At 40.4% G+C, this 15,234-nt stretch overlaps 1 protein-coding gene across 1 annotated transcript in view; it reads left to right on the top strand.

The window, feature by feature from the left end:
• Slc2a13 (solute carrier family 2 member 13) overlaps window positions 1–15,234 on the top strand; it is a 327,266-nt gene that overhangs the window by 169,207 nt on the left and 142,825 nt on the right. The window contains exon 4 of the mRNA NM_133611.2: window positions 7,681–7,789. Coding sequence (NP_598295.2) covers window positions 7,681–7,789 — 109 coding nt within the window. The remainder of the gene's footprint in view (window positions 1–7,680; window positions 7,790–15,234) is intronic.

Below are 15,234 nucleotides of genomic sequence, written 5' to 3'. Positions count from 1 at the left end.
TCACAGTTCTGGTGAATACAATTAGCAAATCACTTTGATCTGTTTGAAGTGAAGGCACTGTGTGTGTGTGTATGTGTGTGTGTGTGTATGTGTGTGTTTATGTGGGGATACATGTGTGTCTGTATGTTTATATGTGTTCATATGTGTTTATGTGTGTATGATTATTTGTGTATATGCATATATTGTGAGTCTATATGTCTGTGAATGTGTCAGTGTGTTTCATAACCGATTTCTAGGTCAGACTAGCCCCTGACATTTCCCCTGTTGAACACTGTGCCTTCTCATAGTGTTCCACTGCAGACAAGCCGTGTAATCTCATCTTGAACCCACACAACACAGTTTTTAGCCATTTTAGGAGAAAGCTCAGCACCGGGATAGTTTTGCAAGGATCCTCATTCGGCTTCCACAGTCTAGCTTGAAACTTACAGATTTACTCATCTTTTCTGTGAACTAGCTTCTGGTTTCACTGGTTCATGTAAACTGTCCTTTTTGCTATTTTGTGGATTTTGCTATTATTTTTAGCCTTTGTTTCCTGTGTGCTTCCTTGTTTTTGTTTGTTTGTTTGCTTGCTTCCGGCTTCTTAAGATTGAAGCTAAGGTTTTAGCTCATTTCACATATTTTAGATGGTGAATTTTCTTAGACTGACGTTTTCCACACCATCACTTGGTTCTTAGAATTATCCTATAGTGTTAGAAGTTGTTTTTCTAGGTACCCTTCAGATGACTCCTATACAGCGTGATCGTCAAAGAACATTTTTTGTGTACCAGCTTGAATACTTTTGAATTGAGATTACTTTCAGAGATCTGTTTCAAGACATGATACCTAGTTTGTTGTCTGGTCCTCTCCCCCTGTTGGTTTTTGTTTGTTTCTTTGTTTGTTTTTTTCTGAAGAATGTCTGTAGTTCTTTTCTGGTTCATGTGTCAGTTTTTGGGTAGCTGCACCTATGTACAAGGGCACATGGTATAGAAATTGCTAAAATGGCTGTTCTATTAGTTTTTTATTGTGCATAAAAAGAGTGAAAATATCCAGAGGCATCCAGAGCAGAGAAAGCAAAACAAAAGAAAAGAAAACAACCAACCAACCAAACCAATCAGCCAACCCAAACCAACCAACCAAACCAAACCAACCAACCAACCAACCAAACTAACCAAACCAACCAACCAAACCAACCAAACCAACCAACCAACCAACCAACCAAACCAACCAAACCAACCAACCAAATCAAACAAACAAACCAAACCAACCAACCAACCAAACCGACCAACCAAACCAACCAACCAAACCAACCAACCAACCAAACCAACCAAACCAACCAACCAACCAAATCAAACAAACAAACCAAACCAACCAACCAACCAAACCAACCAACCAAACCAACCAACCAAACCAACCAACCAAATCAAACAAACCAACCAACCAACCAACCAAATCAAACAAACAAACCAAACCAACCAACCAACCAACCAAACCAACCAACCAAACCAACCAACCAAACCAACCAAACCAACCAACCAAATCAAACAAACAAACCAAACCAACCAACCAACCAAACCAACCAACCAAACCAACCAACCAAATCAAACAAACCAAACCAAACCAACCAACCAAACCAACCAACAAACCAAACCAACCAAACCAAACCAACCAACCAACCAACCAACCAAACTAACCAAACCAACCAAACCAAACCAACCAAACCAACCAACCAACCAAACCAACCAAACCAACCAACCAAATCAAACAAACAAACCAAACCAACCAACCAACCAACCAAACCAACCAAACCAACCAACCAACCAACCAACCAAACCAACCAAACCAACCAACCAACCAAATCAAACAAACAAACCAAACCAACCAACCAACCAAACCAACCAACCAAACCAACCAACCAAATCAAACAAACCAACCAACCAACCAAATCAAACAAACAAACCAAACCAACCAACCAACCAACCAAACCAACCAACCAAACCAACCAACCAACCAAACCAACCAAACCAACCAACCAAATCAAACAAACAAACCAAACCAACCAACCAACCAACCAAACCAACCAACCAAACCAACCAAACCAACCAACCAAATCAAACAAACAAACCAAACCAACCAACCAAACCAACCAACAAACCAAACCAACCAAACCAAACCAACCAACCAAATCAAACAAACCAACCAACCAACCAACCAAATCAAACAAACAAACCAAACCAACCAACCAACCAACCAAACCAACCAACCAAACCAACCAACCAACCAACCAAACCAACCAACCAAATCAAACAAACAAACCAAACCAACCAACCAACCAACCAAACCAACCAACCAAACCAACCAAACCAACCAAACCAACCAACCAAATCAAACAAACAAACCAAACCAACCAACAAACCAAACCAACCAAACCAAACCAACCAACCAACCAACCAAACTAACCAAACCAACCAACCAAACCAAACAAACAAACCAACCAACCAACCAGCCAAACCAACCAACCAAACCAAACAAACAAACCAACCAACCAACCAGCCAAACCAACCAACCAAACCAACCAACCAAATCAAACAAACCAAACCAACCAACCAAACCAACCAACCAAATCAAACAAACAAACCAAACCAACCAACCAACCAAACCAACCAACCAACCAACCAAACTAACCAAACCAAGCAACCAAACCAACCAAACCAACCAACCAACCAACCAGCCAAACCAACCAACCAACCAAACCAACCAACCAAATCAAACAAACCAAACCAACCAACCAAACCAACCAACCAACCAAACCAACCAAACCAACCAACCAAACCAAACCAACCAACCAACCAGTCAAACTAACCAAACCAACCAAACAAACCAACCAAACCAACCAAACCAAACCAAACAAACAAACCAACCAACCAACCAAACCAAACCAACCAACCAAACAAACCAAACAAACAAACCAACCAACCAACCAACCAACCAAACCAACCAAACCAACCAACCAACCAAACCAAACCAACCAAACCAACCAACCAACCAACCAAACCAACCAAACCAACCAAACCAACCAACCAACCAACCAACCAACCAACCAAACCAAACAAACAAACAAACCAAACCAACCAACCAACCAACCAACCAAACCAAACAAACAACCAAACCAACCAACCAATCAACCAACCAAACAAACAAACAAACAAAGCAAACTAGACTTAACCAGTGATATTTGAGAGTAATGGTTAAAGCTGGGGCCAGTAGGGAGTGTTGGGGGTTGGGGATATAGAGATAGCAAGATATGGAGAATAGTGAGGGTTGGTAGGACAAGGGGCAGCAGGTATAAAGAGAGTGGGGATCTGAGGTGACAAGGGCCAGGGACCTATTGTGGGAGATTTGGGCTTTGATAGGCTGATAGGTGCTACAGTCAAACATCAGTGGAGAGCCCTATCTCCCTTTTGCCTTGAGGCAGGAGAAATGACTCCTTTTGGTGGGACAGAAAACCTGTTTCACAAGTTTCTGAAGAATGCTGGATTTTATCTAACTACAAAAATCCTTCTCTAAATCCAGTTTGAGCTCAGTTCTGGATATATGGATTTGCTGAGACCAACTCACACCAAAGTTGGGCAGCTCATAACCACCTGCCATTTGGGATCCTGGGGCTTTGACCTTCTTCTCACCTCTGTGGCATTCACACACAGGGTATCCACCCACAGGGGCAAACACATACCCATGAATAAAAATTAAAACAAATCTTAAACAAAAACCCGCTGTCCCAAAGTTATACCCCAGGGCAAACTATTTATTGATAGAATTGTTGATGTCTTTGCTTCCACTGGCTCCTTGCCTGTTTCTACACTGAAGAGAAACTGAGTCTCTCTGTTCCTCCAGGATGTTGGGTCAGACCCAGGTTCAGACATTTTGATAATGTTAGTACATACATGAACTTTAGGATTGTCCTCCCGACAAACTAGACTTCACTACACATTGTAATTACCTGTCTTTTGAAAGCTATGGGTTTAATTTTTGTTGATACTACACATTTCCTCTTTCTGTTGACCCTCTTGCTGTGGGAGGCTTTTTAGTTGATGGAAAACAGTCTTGTTCTCAAGTTGTTTTAGGTGCTGAGTATGTACACTAGAGGCTGGCCTATTACACTAAAGTCCCAGAGTTGGGTTCCCCAATGTCTCCTAGACCAGAAATATTTCACACAAGCATGAATTCCAGCCACTTGAGAGAGCAAGAGGACCATGAATTCAAGAATGTCTCTAGCCTTAGGTAGTTCTTGACCCTTCTTGGCTCCAGGAAACCTTGTCTCAAAACCATTACCATTACAACAGACAAGATAGATAAAAGTGTCTCTTAAGCCTTTTTTAGATGATACCCAGGTCTTTATTTGAACTATTATTAAGGAAAGGCCTTCTGAGTTTTTTGTTCTGGGTTTTCAGGCTTGGGGTTTGGGGATGGTCAGGGGCAGTTCAGTTTCAAATTTTGTAAAAGTTTACTTAATGCAAGAACATGACTGATTTTTACTCTGGTTGCTAGGGGCAGCCACTCTCACCAGCCCTAGATATGTCCTGGAATGATTTCTCCAAGTCTCTTGTATGATTCCTTCCTCACTAGTAAAGCCTCTTTTTGCATATCCACTGATTAGTACTGGTTGACATTGTACTCCAAATTCTCCATCCTCTAAATCTCCCCCATCCCTAGTCCTGTGCTCTCCCCAGCCTGCACGGCATCCACTTCTATATTCTAAGGTATCTTTCCACCTCACTGAAACCAATCTGCCTGCTTTCACTCTCTTTGCTTAGATTGGATTCTTTTCTGAAATACTAAACTGGCAGCATTCCAGGTCACATATTCCCCAAGATCCAGGGAATTGTTTCCTGTCCTGACTATTGCCCGGTAGCATAGATGCCTCTTGCTTGTGGACTTTTCGCCTGGGTTTTAGCGCTTGTGTTTAAAGGAGTAAAACTGATAAACCCTTATTTCTTCTTAGCTGCAAATATAAGTCAAAAGCTGAGCGTTTATGCAGAACAAACAGGACCCTAGTATGTTTTCCAGCCCTCAGATAACAATCAGCAGGCTAAGGTCATACACTCGTGCAACCACTGGAAGGGCTGCCAGTAGGATTTTCTCTTTTACCTGAACTGCAGAGCCCATGTCAACCTTGGTATCAGACAAGAGTGATTCGGCCACAATGTGGTCTGAGATGTTTAAAATGAAGGAACAGAGCAAGGCATGGTGATTCCCCAGCTTCTTCATTACTGCAGAGTATATCTGAGGGACCTCGTCCCCTGACCTTTTATAGCTGGCCATAAGATTTAATGTTCACACAGAAATGCCTGTATTTCCAGACACAAATCTCTGAAACAATTAAGCATAAACTTTTTGAATATACAAATTGCATTTAATTACAAAACCTAAATATACTCTTGTGTTAGAGAAGCTTCTCCTGTGATATAAAGATGAATGGCAGTTTTCACTTGTCAAGCCGGGCCTCATGCCGTAGAAAACTAGGTTTATGATCTTAACAAAAGGAGATTTTTGATTTTGTTTATGCGTCTAGTAGAATAAGGGAACCAGCATTTCTTAATCTTTAGAAAATTCAAACCAAAAGAAAATAGAAAAATCTAGATTTTCTAAAGAGCAAGAGAAGAAATGTGGGCTAGTCAACCTCTTCTTATTAAGTCGAGGCAAACTTCGATCCAAATTTATTATATTTTTCCCCTATTATATTTTTCCCCTGCCTATCAGTTCATGATACAATGCAATAGTGGAAGTGGTCACAACATTTTGAATATATTGTTATAGATGTCATTCATGAACCTGTGAAAGGCCAAGATAAGGTTCGAATAGTTTGATTTTGTTGTCATTTAAAGTTTATCCCTAATACACAGAGTAAGTGATACTTTATTCAAATGTTTTGACTTTAGGGGGAAATAGGCCTATTTAGTGGAGCTGTGCTCACCCCTTCTTTTACCGTTCATTTAGAGAAATTCGTGTTTGCACAGAAGCCCACCATCTGTGAGACAATCGAGCCATGTATATGTCACCACAGCCACAGTAAGATAGCTGACCCTTGCTTCTTTCACGCAGCCTCTCTGACGTAACGGATTGTTCTGTCGATTTTGCAGATGCCATTTGCTCAGCCTGCTTTTTTAAATGAGTTGTCATCCTGTTGAGCTTTGAGTAACCAACACTGCTCCTAAAGGCCGATTTTGATGTCTTAACAGTGAGGGGCAGAAATATTTTCAGGACGTCACGTTTTGTGATTTTAATCATGTGCTTGTGGCCTCAGACTAGGCTTAGCCCCATAGCATTCAGTTCTAATTAGTACTCTGGCTCAACATCCCACATTAACGTTTATTATCGAGACAACACACGTTCTTTACCATTCCTGCAAATGCGACTCTCAGAAAATTCCTGAAGTAGCAAGGTTTACTTGGATTTATTTCCCTTCGCTTAGTTTGGGGTTGATGATGATGAATGGCCTTCGGGGAAGTGCGTTAACTAAACAATTGGCATCTTGGGAATCACAGGACATCTCCTCTAACAGGAGGGATGTTCTGGGCCAATGAGGCATCTCTAGCCCAGCAAGGTTGCTGCATCCAGCACAAGTTGATGTTTACCTGGTATTCTGAGGCAATCTCTTCTCACAGTAGAAGGTATGCTTGGTGACACAGGCCTGTCACCTTGTGAGAGGCCTCGGAGACTTAGATGTCACAGCTATCCAGATCTGATCTAGGCTATGTAAGATCCCATTCATGTATTATTACATGTACTTATTTGGGAGCATGTATGTGCGTGTGTGTGTGTGTGTGTGTGTGTGTGTGTGTGCGCGCGCGCATGCGCGCGCACTCGTGTGCACACATACACGCATGTTTGTGTGCAGTGTTGTGTGCATGTGGAGGTCAGAGGGCAATTTGCAGGCACTCTTTCTTCCCTTTTGTTATGTGGGTCCTCAGAATAGATTTGGGGTCATCAGACTTGTCGCCACTGGCCTGTACCAGTTAAGGTATCTCACTAGCCTGTGCTTTAATATTTGAAAATGATCACTGAATGCCTCTTCAGGACCAACTCAGTTTTTAAACACCCCCATAGATATGTGTGTATATTCACAATATAAATTATTTTTATTACATTTTGATAATACTCAGTGTATCCATCACCACAATTGATAGGAAGCCAAAATTCCTTGATGCCAGAATAGAGTGAAAAGGAATTCTTCCTTCCTTCTTGCCTTCCTCCCTCCCTCCCTTCCTTCCCTCCCTCCCTCCTTCCTTCCTTCCTTTCTTCCTTTTTCTTTCATAATGCTATTTCATGTGGTTTTTTTGCCAGTTACTTTGTAAAGGGTCCCACGTGAATGCATTTCAAGCCCCATTTAATTGTGGAGAAAGTAGAAAAGCAAAAAGGCATAATTAATAATTGTAACTGGAGAGAATTCAAGGAAGAATAATTGTATGACAGATTCAGTTATGTGTGTCTAAACAGTACTCATGAGTTGCTATCAGAACTCTCTGGTGTTACTTTTGAAATTACAACCAAAAACTGTTGGGTTTCCAAGGAATACATGGTTCCCAGTTTTCTATAAACATTCTATTTCAAAATGTCCAGTGGTATTAATTTCACAGAAAATTTCTATGAGAGCTAAAAGTAATGGCTGTGTCTTTCTCTCTCTGTCTCTTTTGTAAAAAACAGCTGGACCTATAATCTGCAGAATGCTGAGTTACCCCCCAACTCGCCGAGCGTTAGCTGTGGGATGTGGCTTACAGATGTTCCAGCAGCTCTCGGGCATCAACACTATCATGTACGTATTCCTGTTGGCTTTCTCTTGAAAAGATTGTGACAGGAGTACTTCCGAGGGAAGACAAAGAGCTCTCCCTCAGTGCTTTGTCACAATAAATGCAGGGATTTCTCCTTGAGTACGTTTTACCATTGTTAAAACTTGGAATCCACAGGTAGTTTTACGTTTGGTACATTATTGTTACTATATGTTTCATTTAATTTGTAACTATTCAACCTGCTACTTTTTAAAGAGTCCAAGCAAATATTTGAAACTTGGTTGACCCTACAGAGTCACACAGCCCATTTTTATGCAACTGTGCAATGATTTTGGAGCCTGTTCCTTCCTTGGATCCCCTACATTCCTGTCTTGACCGTATTCCCTTGTTTTCCAGACAGCTTCGTGGCTACTTTCATTTCATCTGTATATATTTGATTTCATGTACCTATATAAAATTTAGAACTCACAAATGGGAAAATAATGTGATATTTGTCTCTCTGAGACTCAGTTAATTCACTTAATATGATAATCTGTGGTTGTATCCATTTTCCTGCAAACAATATAATCTCATTATTCTTATGGCTGAACAAATTCCATTGCATATATAAATGATATCTGTCCATGAACTTCCGGGATGGTTCCACAGTTTAGCTGTTGTACACAGTGCAATCCAGTAAACATCACTGCAAGGTCTCTGTGGGACATATTGACATACAGTGCTGGGAGAGTGGTATAGTTGGGTCCTATTGTCGGTTTCAGAAAAACCTCAGTGCTGACTTCTATCATGGTGGCCGGGGTAGCCTACGCTACTCCCAGCTGTATGCAAGGGTTTTCTTGTTATTTTTCTTTTCTTGATAGCAGTTCCAATTGTGGTACCAAGAAATACACTCCTCTAACTAGTAAAGTTGAGACTCTTTTCACAGGTGTTGGCCATTTGTATTTCACTTTTTGAAATTTTCTGTTCATTTCACCATCACATCCACTTGGGATGGGTTGTTCTGTTCTTCTTCTTCTTCTTCTTCTTCTTCTTCTTCTTCTTCTTCTTCTTCTTCTTCTTCTTCTTCTTCTTCTTCTTCTTCTTCTTCTTCTCCTTCTCCTTCTCCTTCTCCTTCTCCTTCTCCTTCTCCTCCTTCTCCTTCTCCTTCTCCTCCTTCTTCTTCTCCTCCTCCTCCTCCTTCTCTTCTTCTTCTCCTCCTCCTCCTTCTCTTCTTCTCCTCCTCCTCCTCCTCTTCTTCTTCTCCTCCTCCTCCTCTTCTTCTTCCTCTTCTTCTTCTTCTCCCTCCTCTTCCTCTTCTTCAGTTTCCTTAGTTCATTGTACATGCTACATGCCAGTCCTTTGCCAGATATACAAATAGCAAAGTTCCTCTCCATCTCTGTATGTTCTGTCTGCACCTCTTTCCTTTCCTGAGTAGAAGCTTTTGAACATCATCAGGACTCATTTGTCTACTGTACGTCTCTCTTTTTGAGCAACTTTTTGAGTAAGCAACAAAGTGCTTACCTGTGTGGATACTGTCGTGTTTTCCCCATCCTTTTTCCTCTAGCAGTGTACAGAGAAATGATCATGTGATTTCTGTCCTTGGGTCCATCTGTGTGATTCACTATTTATTTATATAAATGTGTTGAGCCATCCACGTATCACCGGGATGAAACTGACTTGATTATGATGAAGTGTTTGATGTGTACTTGAATGCTTTTTGTAAGTATTGTATTGGTTATTTTTGTAAATCAGAACAATTCTTCTGTAATTTTCTTCCTTTTTTCTGTCGTGTCTTATTCTGGATTTGGTACTTGGGTAATATTGGCTTTTTAGAAGTGGTGTAGCATGTCCTTTTTCCTCTGTATTTCAGAGGAAAAATAGCTTTCGAAGCATTGTTCTCAATTATCCTATATAGGTCTGGTTGAATTTAGCAGTAGACTTTTTTTTAGTTGGGAGATTTCTTGTATTCTTCAGTTTGTTGCTTTTAGATTTGCTCAATCTGTGTATTTCGTGGTGATTTAATTTTGGTCCATCTAGAAAGACATCCTTTTCCATTTTCCAATTCGATGAAACATAAGCTTTAGAAATATGTACAAATGGTCCTCTGTGTTTTACTGGGTCTGCTGTCACGGCTCCCTTCACAGCCTTTACTCTGTGAACGTAAGCTTTCTGATTCTTTGCTCACTTGACTAAGTACTACTGACCTTGTTTGTCTTATCAAAGATCCAACTCTTTTTTTTTCTCATTGATTCATGTATTGTGTTTGGTTCTTTCCAATTAATTAATTTCTGCCCCAATATTTATTTCTTTCCATTGTCTAATTTGGGTTTTGGTTTGCTCTCTTTTCATAAACTCGGAGGATATGTTGTTTGTGTGTAATTTATTTAAGGTCTCTGTGTTTCCTTTTTTTTCTTCACACAGGCCCCTGTGGCTACAAACACCCATCTTATTATTGTACTTACTTTAGGTTTGGAATGGTGTGTTTTCATTTTCACTCAGTTCTCCGGATAGTCTACCATCTATTAATCTCTCCGATTAATTTCCCTAGTATTTTTTATTCTTCAAATTTGTACATATCCTGCTGTTTCTCAGCTTTATTCCTAGCTTTATTCCGTTGTAATGTCAGGTACAATATGAGAAACTATTTCAGCTATCTGTGTATCTTAAAACTGTCTATGGAACCTATGATGTGCCCATTTTTCCATTAATGTATCTATTTATTCACTTTATATCCTGATCACCGCCACTCCCAATCCCCCTCTCCTCTAAGAGGGTGGAGATCTTCCTTGGGTATCCCCCTCCCCATCCTCTGGCAACTATGTGCCCATTTTAAATTGTTTTATTTTTTTTTGCATTTTTTTTATTAACTTGAGTATTTCTTATATACATTTCGAGTGTTATTCCCTTTCCCGGTTTCCGGGCAAACATCCCCCTCCCCCCTCCCCTTCCTTATGGGTGTTCCCCTCCCAACCCTCCCCCCATTGCCACCCTCCCCCCATAGACTAGTTCACTGGGGGTTCAGTCTTAGCAGGACCCAGGGCTTCCCCTTCCACTGGTGCTCTTACTAGGATATTCATTGCTACCTATGGGGTCAGAGTCCAGGGTCAGTCCATGTATAGTCTTTAGGTAGTGGCTTAGTCCCTGGAAGCTCTGGTTGCTTGGCATTGTTGTACTTTTGGGGTCTCGAGCCCCTTCAAGCTCTTCCAGTTCTTTCTCTGATTCCTTCAATAGGGGACCTATTCTCAGTTCAGTGGTTTGCTGCTGGCATTCGCCTCTATATTTGCTGTATTCTGGCTGTGTCTCTCAGGAGCGATCTACATCCGGCTCCTGTCGGTCTGCACTTCTTTGCTTCATCCATCTTGTCTAATTGGGTGGCTGTATATGTATGGGCCACATGTGGGGCAGGCTCTGAATGGGTGTTCCTTCAGTCTCTGTTTTAATCTTTGCCTCTCCCTTCCCTGCCAAGGGTATTCTTTTTCCTCATTTAAAGAAGGAGTGAAGCATTCACATTTTGATCATCCGTCTTGAGTTTCGTTTGTTCTAGGGATCTAGGGTAATTCAAGCATTTGGGCTAATAGCCACTTATCAATGAGTGCATACCATGTATGTCTTTCTGTGATTGGGTTAGCTCACTCAGGATGATATTTTCCAGTTCCAACCATTTGCCTACGAATTTCATGAACTCGTTGTTTTTGATAGCTGAGTAATATTCCATTGTGTAGATGTACCACATTTTCTGTATCCATTCCTCTGTTGAAGGGCATCTGGGTTCTTTCCAGCTTCTGGCTATTATAAATAAGGCTGCGATGAACATAGTGGAGCACGTGTCTCTTTTATATGTTGAGGCATCTTTTGGGTATATGCCCAAGAGAGGTATAGCTGGATCATCAGGCAGTTCAATGTCCAATTTTCTGAGGAACCTCCAGACTGATTTCCAGAATGGTTTTACCAGTCTGCAATCCCACCAACAATGGAGGAGTGTTCCTCTTTCTCCACATCCTCGCCAGCATCTGCTGTCACCTGAGTTTTTGATCTTAGCCAATCGCACTGGTGTGAGGTGAAATCTCAGGGTTGTTTTGATTTGCATTTCCCTTATGACTAAAGATGTTGAACATTTCTTTAGGTGTTTCTCAGCCATTCGGCATTCCTCAGCTGTGAATTCTTTGTTTAGCTCTGAACCCCATTTTTAATAGGGTTATTTGTTTCCCTGCGGTCTAACTTCTTGAGTTCTTTGTATATTTTGGATATAAGGCCTCTATCTGTTGTAGGATTGGTAAAGATCTTTTCCCAATCTGTTGGTTGCCGTTTTGTCCTAACCACAGTGTCCTTTGCCTTACAGAAGCTTTGCAGTTTTATGAGATCCCATTTGTCGATTCTTGATCTTAGAGCATAAGCCATTGGTGTTTTGTTCAGGAAATTTTTTCCAGTGCCCATATGTTCCAGATGCTTCCCTAGTTTTTCTTCTATTAGTTTGAGTGTGTCTGGTTTGATGTGGAGGTCCTTGATCCACTTGGACTTAAGCTTTGTACAGGGTGATAAGGATGGATCGATCTGCATTCTTCTACATGTTGCCCTCCAGTTGAACCAGCACCATTTGCTGAAAATACTATCTTTTTTCCATTGGATGGTTTTGGCTCCTTTGTCAAAAATCAAGTGACCATAGGTGTGTGGGTTCATTTCTGGGTCTTCAATTCTATTCCATTGGTCTATCTGTCTGTCTCTGTACCAATACCATGCAGTTTTTATCACTATTGCTCTGTAATACTGCTTGAGTTCAGGGATAGTGATTCCCCCTGAAGTCCTTTTATTGTTGAGGATAGCTTTAGCTATCCTGGGTTTTTTGTTATTCCAGATGAATTTGCAAATTGTTCTGTCTAACTCTTTGAAGAATTGGATTGGTATTTTGATGGGGATTGCATTGAATCTGTAGATTGCTTTTGGTAAAATGGCCATTTTTACCATATTAATCCTGCCAATCCATGAGCATGGGAGATCTTTCCATCTTCTGAGGTCTTCTTCAATTTCTTTCCTCAGTGTCTTGAAGTTCTTATTGTACAGATCTTTTACTTGCTTGGTTAAAGTCACACCGAGGTACTTTATATTATTTGGGTCTATTATGAAGGGTGTCGTTTCCCTAATTTCTTTCTCGGCTTGTTTCTCTTTTGTATAGAGGAAGGCAACTGATTTATTTGAGTTAATTTTATACCCAGCCACTTTGCTGAAGTTGTTTATCAGCTTTAGTAGTTCTCTGGTGGAACTTTTGGGATCACTTAAATATACTATCATGTCATCTGCAAATAGTGATATTTTGACCTCTTCTTTTCCGATCTGTATCCCTTTGATCTCCTTTTGTTGTCTGATTGCTCTGGCTAGAACTTCAAGAACTATATTGAATAAGTAGGGAGAGAGTGGGCAGCCTTGTCTAGTCCCTGATTTTAGTGGGATTGCTTCAAGTTTCTCTCCATTTAGTTTAATGTTAGCAACTGGTTTGCTGTATATGGCTTTTACTATGTTTAGGTATGGGCCTTGAATTCCTATTCTTTCCAGGACTTTTATCATGAAGGGGTGTTGAATTTTGTCAAATGCTTTCTCAGCATCTAATGAAATGATCATGTGGTTCTGTTCTTTCAGTTTGTTTATATAATGGATCACGTTGATGGTTTTCCGTATATTAAACCATCCCTGCATGCCTGGGATGAAGCCTACTTGATCATGGTGGATGATTGTTTTGATGTGCTCTTGAATTCGGTTTGCCAGAATTTTATTGAGTATTTTTGCGTCGATATTCATAAGGGAAATTGGTCTGAAGTTCTCTTTCTTTGTTGTGTCTTTGTGTGGTTTAGGTATAAGAGTAATTGTGGCTTCATAGAAGGAATTCGGTAGGGCTCCATCTGTTTCAATTTTGTGGAATAGTTTGGATAATATTGGTATGAGGTCTTCTATGAAGGTTTGATAGAATTCTGCACTAAACCCGTCTGGACCTGGGCTCTTTTTGGTTGGGAGACCTTTAATGACTGCTTCTATTTCCTTAGGAGTTATGGGGTTGTTTAACTGGTTTATCTGTTCCTGATTTAACTTCGATACCTGGTATCTGTCTAGGAAATTGTCCATTTCCTGAAGATTTTCAAATTTTGTTGAATATAGGTTTTTATAGTAAGATCTGATGATTTTTTGAATTTCCTCCGAATCTGTAGTTATGTCTCCCTTTTCATTTCTGATTTTGTTAATTTGGACACACTCTCTGTGTCCTCTCGTTAGTCTGGCTAAGGGTTTATCTATCTTGTTGATTTTCTCAAAGAACCAACTTTTGGTTCTGTTGATTCTTTCTATGGTCCTTTTTGTTTCTACTTGGTTGATTTCAGCTCTGAGTTTGATTATTTCCTGCCTTCTACTCCTCCTGGGTGTATTTGCTTCTTTTTGTTCTAGAGCTTTTAGGTGTGCTGTCAAGCTGCTGACATATGCTCTTTCCTGTTTCTTTCTGCAGGCACTCAGCGCTATGAGTTTTCCTCTTAGCACAGCTTTCATTGTGTCCCATAAGTTTGAGTATGTTGTATCTTCATTTTCATTAAATTCTAAAAAGTTTTTAATTTCTTTCTTTATTTCTTCCTTGACCAGGTTATCATTGAGTAGAGCATTGTTCAATTTCCACGTATATGTGGGCATTCTTCCCTTATTGTTATTGAAGACCAGTTTTAGGCCGTGGTGGTCCGATAGCACGCATGGGATTATTTCTATCTTTCTGTACCTGTTGAGGCCCGTTTTTTGACCAATTATATGGTCAATTTTGGAGAAAGTACCATGAGGAGCTGAGAAGAAGGTATATCCTTTTGCTTTAGGATAGAATGTTCTATAAATATCCGTTAAGTCCATTTGGCTCATGACTTCTCTTAGTCTGTCTACATCACTGTTTAATTTCTGTTTCCATGATCTGTCCATTGATGAGAGTGGGGTGTTGAAATCTCCCACTATTATTGTGTGAGGTGCAATGTGTGTTTTGAGCTTTAGTAAGGTTTCTTTTACATATGTAGGTGCCCTTGTATTTGGGGCATAGATATTTAGGATTGAGAGTTCATCTTGGTTGATTTTTCCTTTGATGAATATGAAGTGTCCTTCCTTATCTTTTTTGATGACTTTTAGTTGGAAATTGATTTTATTTGATATTAGAATGGCTACTCCAGCTTGCTTCTTCTGACCATTTGCTTGGAAAGTTGTTTTCCAGCCTTTCACTCTGAGGTAGTGTCTGTCTTTGTCTCTGAGGTGTGTTTCCTGTAGGCAGCAGAATGCAGGGTCCTCGTTGCGTATCCAGTTTGTTAATCTATGTCTTTTTATTGGGGAGTTGAGGCCATTGATATTGAGAGATATTAAGGAATAGTGATTATTGCTTCCCGTTATATTCATATTTGATGTGAGGTTATGTTTGTGTGCTTTCATTCTCTTTGTTTTGTTGCCAAGACGATTAGTTTCTTGCTTCTTCTAGGGTATAGCTTGCCTC

Source organism: Rattus norvegicus, chromosome 7, assembly GCF_036323735.1.
Source record: "Rattus norvegicus strain BN/NHsdMcwi chromosome 7, GRCr8, whole genome shotgun sequence".
Taxonomy (NCBI): domain Eukaryota; kingdom Metazoa; phylum Chordata; class Mammalia; order Rodentia; family Muridae; genus Rattus; species Rattus norvegicus.
The sequence above is the reverse complement of the archived record's forward strand: the minus strand, read 5'-3'. Positions and strand labels throughout refer to the sequence as shown.